The sequence below is a fragment of the Camponotus floridanus genome, unplaced genomic scaffold (genome assembly GCF_003227725.1).
Source record: "Camponotus floridanus strain SB8 unplaced genomic scaffold, Cflo_v7.5 scaffold397, whole genome shotgun sequence".
Taxonomy (NCBI): Eukaryota; Metazoa; Arthropoda; class Insecta; order Hymenoptera; family Formicidae; genus Camponotus; species Camponotus floridanus.
In genome coordinates, this window is record NW_020229544.1 from 40,108 (window position 1) to 49,529 (window position 9,422).

Here is a 9,422-nt window from a genome sequence, read left to right on the forward strand (position 1 = left end):
GCAGAGACGATTTATTCCCAGTGGTGGTGATTACAGCGGATACAATAACGCGGAAAGACTCGTTTGACGAGAGATCGATACCGCGTTCGAGAGTCACGTATCGACTGGTGCGGTGATAAATTATAATCACATCGAACCGCGCCAATTTCTCGAAGATGCCAAAAACATTGTGTTGGAATATGTGCAGGACGCTCTAAAAAAACACAACAGTGTAAAAGTGAACACTGTATTCAACGGTGAATTTGTAGCCGGAGATAAACGCGCGAATAAAAGTGTAAATACGAGAAACTATGAACTCTTTCGCACGTCCGATTTATGCGAGTGGTACGAACAGCGCGTTATCGAGTCCACTTTAGCATCACTGGACGAATTTCAGGAACGTGACAGCGGGTGGGCTTTGTCACGAATACATAATTTAACTGTAAATATAAACAAGTACAATCCTATGCGCGCGGGATGTCACATCAAGTTGCCACGGGAGATTATGATGAAGAGAGCGGTGATTAACGTACAATCTAAAGACAATGCGTGTTTCGCGCGGGCAGTGGTCGCCGCTCTATACCCCACCGAAAGGAACGCGGAACGGGAATCATCGTACCCGCATTACGCGACAGTGTTGAATCTCCGGGACATTGAGTTTCCAATGACTGTGAATCAAATTAAGAAATTTGAACTTACAAATGACATTTCCATAAATGTGTACAACATCGAAGATAAGAACATTGTCCCGATACGTCTTTCGAACCAGAAACGGGACAGGCATGTCAACTTGCTGTACATTGAAGATGATAACAGCGTGGAACATTTCGCATGGATCAAGAATTTATCCCGACTAGTGAGCTCGCAATTGAGCAAAAAAGATCACAAGAAATATATCTGCGATCGGTAAGTTTATTTTATATTATTTGAATAATTATAATTTGTATAATTATAATATGGATTGTTAAAATCTTAATTAAAATTTTTTTTCTTTTACAGATGCCTTCATTATTTTGGTTCGGACGACAAGTTGCAGTCGCATACGGTCGACTGCGGAAAGATGAACGACTGCGTTGTCCGATTGCCGAGCGACAAGGACAAGTGGTTATCGTTCAACAACTCTAATCGGAAGGAGCGGCTTCCATTTGTGGTCTACGTCGACCTGGAATGCGTCCTGACCAAGACAGAGGAAGAAAAATTGTATCAACACCATCGGGTATTTAGTTTAGCTTACTATGTACATTGTTCGTATGATAAATCATTATCAGCGTATCATTCGCATCGTAGCGCCGATTGTATAGCGTGGTTCGCCAAAGACCTTAAAAATGTAGCAATTGGCGTTAAGAATATCTTAAAAACAAATGTCCCCATGGTAAATTTAACGTCCGAAGAGTGGAAAAAATTCCATAGCGCCACTCGTTGTCATATATGCGAAAAGCCCTTCGCGCAAGACGATACACGCGTACGCGATCATTGCCATCTGACCGGGCGGTACAGAGGTCCCGCGCATTCAAACTGTAATTTAAATTATAAAGATTCTTTTTGTATTCTGATAGTTTTTCACAATTTATCCGGTTATGATTCTCATTTTATTATCGAGGAAATAGCCACAGCATTCGAAGGGAAAATCGAGTTACTTCCAATAACCAAGGAAAAATATATTTCGTTTACCAAAAATGTTGATCATAAAGATATGTTTGTATGAATTTCATCACGAGTACATGTCTCCTCTGTATCGCGATAAATGTAAGATTATGTACACCGACACAGACAGTCTCATATATCACATTGAGTGCGTTGATGTGTATGAGAACATGAAGCGCGATATCGCCAGATTTGAAACGAGTGATTATGCGGTAGACAATGCGTACAGTATACCGCTTGAAAATAAAAAAGTACCGGGCCTGATGAAGGACGAAAATAACGGTGCCATAATGACCGAATTCGTCGGGCTCAGAGCAAAGATGTACGTATTACGAGTCGATGGAAAAAAGGATACAAAAAAAGTTAAAGGCGTCAAGAGCAACGTTGTCGCGAGAACGATAACGTTTGACGATTACACGCGGTGTTTGAAAGAAGAAATTGAAATGACGCGCAAGCAGTCGTGTATACGATCTAAACTGCACTAAGTATACACGATCCGCGAGACGAAAATTGCTTTGAATCCGTATGACGATAAGCGGTATATCGTACCCGAAACCACAGATACATTACCGTGGGGACATTATAGGATACCATTGTAAAAATAATGTAAAATACATAAAATGTAAAATGTAAAATGTGTGCGATAAACTATCTATTAAAAGAATTATTAATAAAGATTTTTATATTACATATATTTTTATGTAATGTAATGTATATTTCATACATCTTATTATCTTATTAAAAAAAAATGTACTATCGAAAGGAATATTAATAAGGATTTTTTGTATTTCATATATTTCATACATCTTATTATAACTTATTAAAAATACATATACTATAGAAAGGAATATTGATAAGGATTTTTTATGTATATTTTTATGTATATTTTTATTTTTTCAAATATTATAATGTTATACACATATATTTTTTCCAGAAAATTAAAAAAAATAAATAAACACTGTATGATTAACTAAATCACATTGTCTTTATGTATCCAAGAATTGTGTGAATTATCAAATTCCAGCCATTTCACGTAAACCTCGTCACCCCTCCTGCGCAGTACTTTCTCCACGAGATACACGTTCGGATAATTCGCGCGATGCAATTCGTGTTCGTAGAACGCTCCAGCGATAGATTTTTTGCGATAATCCTCAAGTAGATAGCTTACGGGATTAGTATGCTGCACTTTTTATAATTTTAAACACCTCGGCTGTCCAATTTGGCGTGTAACCCTTCTCGAAAACTGTCTTGTACTTGCTAACGCGTACCGAGTCACCTACTTTGAATTTCGCCGGACCCGCGATATTTACATGGTTGTACACAGTAGCCAAGAGTCTTTCAGCGATCGCGTGGGTACCGTCGACGGGCCGCATACCGATCGTTCGATGCTTGCGCGCGTTGTAATCTAACACGAGTTCCGGCAACATATTGATCCACTTGCAAGATCCGTTTAGCGTAAACATCTTCCACATGTCGTTTTTCAGCGTGCGATTGAATCGCTCAACGATCGATGCCTTTAATGTCGAATATGTAGAATAATGATTGATGTCATGTTTTCGCATGAGCCGTTGTACGTTATAAAATTCCTTGCCCATATCGGTCTGTATATTTTTCGGACACCTCTTGCTATCTCGAATTATCTTGGCGATAGCGTCAGCTGTCTCGCTTCCACCTTTACTCTTGAGTGGTACTGCCAACGCGTACTTGCTCAATGCATCGATGACAGTGAGTATGTAGTTGTAACCTCTGTTGAAACGAGAGTACGGACGCATCTCGACGATGTCGGCTTGCCACTGGTCATCGTATCCCCGCACTATGACGTGTCTTCGGGGGAAATTTTTTCTCGCTGGTGCGTGCAGTTCGTTCACCAACTGTCGTTTCTCTAAACTATGTTGTTTCTTCGCTTCCTCGATTATTCCCATTCGTCGATCCATCGTTGTTTCGATTCGTCGATCAAATAAATGATACGTATCAGCGTTCGTTTTATTATTCGTTGTCACTCTTTAGCCGTTCACTGCCGTTCGATAGCCGTTCGTGGCCATTCAATAGCCGTTCGTAGCCGTTCACTATCGTTCGATAATCCTTCATAGCCGTTCGATAAGCGTTTGTAGCCGTTCGATAAGCCTTTGTAGATATTTAATAATTGTACAATAGCTGTTCCTAAACTGTTCGCTACAGCTCATTATAGGTTGACAGCCGTTTCTGAATTAGTGTTAATCGCACGTCGAAGTTCGTTTATCACAATCTGCAAAACTCGCATATCCTTCTCGAACGCAATCAGCTTCTCGTCTGATTTTTTCTGTTGATTCTTCAACGTTTTAACACATTCTTTCACGTACAGTTTGTTGACTGCATCGGTATCAGCCTCAGGTTGTGCTACACGACGAATCTTGCGCGACCTCGCGTCATAGTCCGTAGCGACGCGACACAGAGCGTTTCGACGCAAGTAACTTGTCACCAATTTACCCCAATGATCGCTTGTGCAGATTTCTTCATTTCTTCGTTCGAATAATCCAAATTTGTTGATAGGCATTTTTTTCGATGTGAATAACATTGATCAACTGATTAGTTTTGTCGAGACACCATTTAATTTATAATAAGGCCAGCTTCGCGAAGTTCCTCTATGATCGACAAGATCTCGTTGTCGTGAGCGTTGTGGCCAGCTCGGCGCGAAGCGTCGAGCAATCGTAGGCGATCCACTAGCTCGTTGGGATCGTCCCAGTGCACGTAATCGATCTTATTGTCGGTTAGCGTCATCGCGCGAGGCGTGAATACTCCCGTTCCCGTTTTTTTTTTTTTTCGATTCGATCGACATCAACGGTGCAATTATTTGTTTATACTTATATCCCTTGTTGCTCTTTAATTGACTTTGCGCATCATATTGACGTTTATGCGCACTCGTCGTCATCAATAGGCTCTTATATTTTTGCATATCGTCCTCAGTGTATATGGACGTCGTCGGGAATTCTCTTGAAGATCAACTCGTATAATCCTGGTGTACCAATATACCTCACTTTGTCTATGATTATAGAGTCATCTTTGTCAATGTCGAATTGTTTGTTACCGAGACGCATTCCATTCTCGTCGAAATAGACGCCGTACACGTGATCGATCGCGTTTTTTCTTTCGTCACCGCTAAGAAGAGCACCTATGTATTTTTGTTCCAGTGATCCCAAGTGCTCTTGTAACACTTCTTGACCTTCCAACATTGGTAATCTGTTTCGAACGGATGTTTCGAGCGGGTTGCCCGTGGTTTCGAAAACTTCCTCTTGAAACAGATTTTTTTGGGATTTTTCGAGAACTCCTTCGATCTCATCAAGTAATTTGGGTATCCTGGATTGTACGGTTCTCGTTGTCCCGGACGGTGTAGAGGTTATCAGCGGTGTAGAAGTTAGCAGTGGTTCATCCAATGTACGCGGCGTCAATAAACATTTAGCCTTCAATCGTTTCCTCTTTTTCGGGGTCGCATCCTCCTCCTCCTCCTCCTTCTTCTCTTTCTCCTTATATCGCTTGATGGGTAATGTTTTAATTATAGCGTCAGCGTTACTCTCCGGCTCATTTTTCGACGCGATAAAGCTAGAGTTGTCGGCGATTTTTTGTAGTGGCTCGATAATAGGTCTAAAATGGGTCTTGACCGCGATATCGATCTTACCGGTCTTTAAAGCGCGATGTTTCTTGCGGATCGATTCGATCGTTTTCTCAATCTCCTTCGCAATCTTTTCACGCTCACGAATATTATCGCTTTCAGCCATGTTGACGGAATGTCGAGCGTTTCGCCCTTCTCGATAAAATGTTGGCAGCGACTAATCGTATCGCGAACACGTTAAATCCTTTTCTGTATCGCCCGTTCGTAAGCGAGCTGTCCTTATCTATCACGGAATCCATATTTCCAACAAATATCCTTTTATTGCCAACAAGACATAATTCACTGAAATCCTCGTACGACATGTCGATATTCACATGATCGTTGTACACGTGTTTCAAGTTGGTATCATCCTGTTTAAACAAGATCAGCAGGTTCGCGTTTTCGCGTATAAGATGTTTTAGTATTCTCGCGTACGTCTGACAAAGATAGAAGCAGTCGACGTTCGAGTGACGACCCATTGAGAAATACTCTCTTATCGTATCTTGCTTGTCGCACGCCACATCATCGAAGACGAAAATCGAGTTTGGATGTGCCTCGCTCGGTGGAATGACATCACTGTTATTCGAGAACGTAAAGTAGCCGATTTCGTCGATCGGCGTCAACAAATTCTCCAGATATCGTTATTTTGGCTGTTGCAGCGACTTCGAATACACGTACAGATTCTCGAAACGTACACCGTGCGGACTTTCCAGTAGACTTATCAAAACGTTGGTTTTACCACAATTCGAGGGTCCGCAAATGATCGCGCGTATAGTAGTCGGTAGCATCGTACCGTGCCTGCGCATCTCTGCGTTGTCCCCCATTAATCGTAATCTGTTATCGCAATTTCTCACGTAAATCGTCAAAGGTTGTCGTACGAATCTCATTTTTTTCAACATTGTTGATTGGATCGAACGTCTGCCTATTTATAGATGCGCGAAATCACGAGTCGCTCAGTAGAGAAAAAATGTTCATTCTGCTGTCAAGTCCTTCCGACATTTGCGATTTGAGCGTCGAACAGCTACAATTTGTGTCGAAGGCAGTTCTGTTGTGAATGTGCGGTGATCACGTTCACTACGTGTGGGACAAGCTTCCAGAATATATAAAGGCGGATCCGGAGATTCAGACGTATCGTTGCTGTTACAAACACTACAATCAGCCGTGGCAGGAAACGCACATCGACGGTCCGGTGCCATTGATAAACAATTGCAGCGAATGTCAACGAAAATAGGTAGAGGCCTATTAAATCACGCGATAAACGCACTTCCGATCGAATTACATATTCCCGGCTATCAGTTTTGCGGGCCAGGTACACGGTTGGAGAAGCGATTAGCTAGAGGTATAAATCCATTGGACGCGGCGTGTCGCGAACACGATATAGCATACTCTCGAAGCAACGATCTCGCCGAGAGACACGCTGCGGATAGGATACTCGCCGAGAAAGCGCGGAATCACATCGTTGCGAGAGATTCGACTCTCGGTGAGAGAGCCGCCGCTACAGCTGTCTGGACAGCGATGAAAGCTAAGACGAAGCTCGGTATGGGTCTGAAGACAACGAAGACAAAGAAAAGAATGGCGAAGAAAACGGATACTTCCGGTAGCGAAATGCGGCAGCGTATTGCCGATTCTACCAAATTGGAAGCGCTCGGATCCATGATCGGTGGAGCGGCTGGTGTAGTGAAGGCTGTGAACGACAGAAAAGCCGCGCAACGTCAGTTGCAGGAGATGCTACGTCACAATCGCGCCATGGAAGATCGTGGATTATATCTCGCTCCTTACAAACACGGATGAGGAGCCTCACCGAGAAAAAAAAAAACGTCAGAGACACTAAAAATGCTGCAGGGTGCAACTACCAACGTACAATTGCTGCAACTGGCAAAACGTATGCGCATTCCATATTTTAGAGGTGTTTTCATGCGCAACTCTTTACCGATCGGTTGTATTTATCAAAACGAGAGCGGCATCGTAAATTTGGATAGCGTCGAAGGACCAGGTACTCATTGGGTAGCGTACGCAAAGAGGGAAATCGCGTTATATATTTCGACAGTTTCGGCAATCTTCGACCACCGAATGAACTGGTGCAATATTTCGGACCAAACGTAACGAAGATACAGTACAATTACACACCTGTTCAAACTTACGATCAGAGCATCTGTGGACAATTGTGCTTGCAGTTTCTTCGAACAGTCGATGCGTGCGAATTTAAAGACTGATATTGCGCTATTTAACTCAGTATTCGTTAAACAGTTTTGCCGACATGTCTATGACATTCACGTTGAGTGGGAAGAGTAGCGTTCTCACGGCAAACTTCTTTCCCGCCGTAGATTTGGGCGACGATGCATACGAACTCGGTCTAACGGATTTTGAGACTTATCACACGATACCGAATGTGAATTCCTCGAATAATAAATTTTACTTTGGCAAAGACGACGCGGAAATTACGATTCCTGAGGGATCGTACGAGTTGCGAGATATACATGAATTTTTGAAACGTGCAATTTCACGGAAACATCGCGATAAGAAACACATTGACGGCGGTAATTATGAAGATGGTGAATATCCGATAGTGCTCCGCACTAATTACAATACGATGAGGAGCGAGATCAAATGCGCATACAGATTAAACTTTAGCAAACCCGGCAACATTGGATCGCTGCTAGGATTCTCGAATCGTATTCTCGAGTCGGGAAAATGATACGAATCGAACATGCCGATTAACATTATCAACGTTAATATTATCCGCATAAAATGTAACGTGACCGCGGGCGCGTACAACATCGGCAAACTCGTTCATACGATACATGAATTTTCACAGAGGGTACTGCCGGGATATAAGATATCGGAAACGCCGGCGCAGATCATTTACCTGTCGATCATCGCGCGGAGCATTACGAATTTAACGTTACGCGTTGTTGACCAAAACGGACGATTGCTCGATTTTCGAGGAGAAGAGATCACCGTAAGATTGCACGTACGACGGCTGCGGCAATAACATACGTATGCGACGTATGAGATGCTCGTGTTGAACGGATCGAAAGACGTGAGAGATAACACGATCTTTACGAAATCAGCGACACCAACAACAACAACAACAACAACAACATCGACGTTCGCTAATATCCAATCATCCGAGAAAAAGAAACTCGACGCATCGAACGTTGCGTTTTTGCAATCTTTGGGATTCGCGATGCGAAACAGCTGAACGATGACTGGCATCCTCAACATCGGTGACTAACCTATCTTTGACGATCGTATCGTCAAGATCGAGACTCACACGTACAACCGTTCGCCAATACAACGTTCGGACACAATGACGAGATAAGAATATCCATACAACAACAGGATCTGTATACGTTGCCGCATGAGAATTTCCTATAATCGAGGGAAAACTAACGAAAAACAAACCACCAGCTGAAGGAGAAAATGAAGTGTTACTGAGAAAAAATTGCGTCGCATTCATGTTCGATGAGATTCAATACGAACTCGACGGTGTTGAGATTGATCGGCAATAGAAAGGTAGGAATAACTACTACGCTCAAAAAACTATGCAACAGCATCAACCGATAGACACGTGATTTTGAAAAAATGCCGGCTGGGAGACGACTACTTACGCGAATGGACATTTCAATTTTTTGCGTACCGCTCTACATGTTGCTGGGATTTTGCGAGGATTACAGACGCGTGGTGATTAACGCTCGTCACGAATTGATCTTGATACGATCGCGCAACGACAACAATTGTCTGCTTGGAAATTCGGCGCAGGAGCCTGTGATCGACATATTCAAGATACAATGGCGAATGCCTCATGTGCTGTTGAGCGAAATCAAAAAGTTGTCGATGCTGCGTGCCTCTGGAAAGCGAACGATATCTCAGCATGGCTTTTCGCTCGTGGGATCTGTACGAGTATCCGCTATTGTNTATATATACATATATTTCTGAAATTTTGTGTCTAACATCTCCATTACTATTTAGGAGAACTATAAGACTCAAATATCACTCAAATTATACTTTACTCAAAATATACATATGCCTATCTATATATATGTATATCGGATCACGATTAATTCTATTAACATATATATACATATATTAAAATAAAATCGCTATATTGATCCTACTAACCTAATTATTAAACAAGACATACACATAGATACACAAAACGGAACAACAAAAT

The 9,422-nt window shown here is 42.2% G+C and overlaps 1 protein-coding gene across 1 annotated transcript; it reads left to right on the forward strand.

The window, feature by feature from the left end:
* Positions 1–445: 445 nt before the first annotated feature.
* On the forward strand, positions 446–6,479 carry LOC112638877. Its single transcript, XM_025411363.1, has 4 exons — positions 446–885; positions 979–1,179; positions 1,267–1,351; positions 6,339–6,479. Exons 1-4 carry the CDS (start codon positions 446–448, stop codon positions 6,477–6,479), a joined length of 867 nt encoding a protein of 288 aa, XP_025267148.1.
* Positions 6,480–9,422: the final 2,943 nt, after the last annotated feature.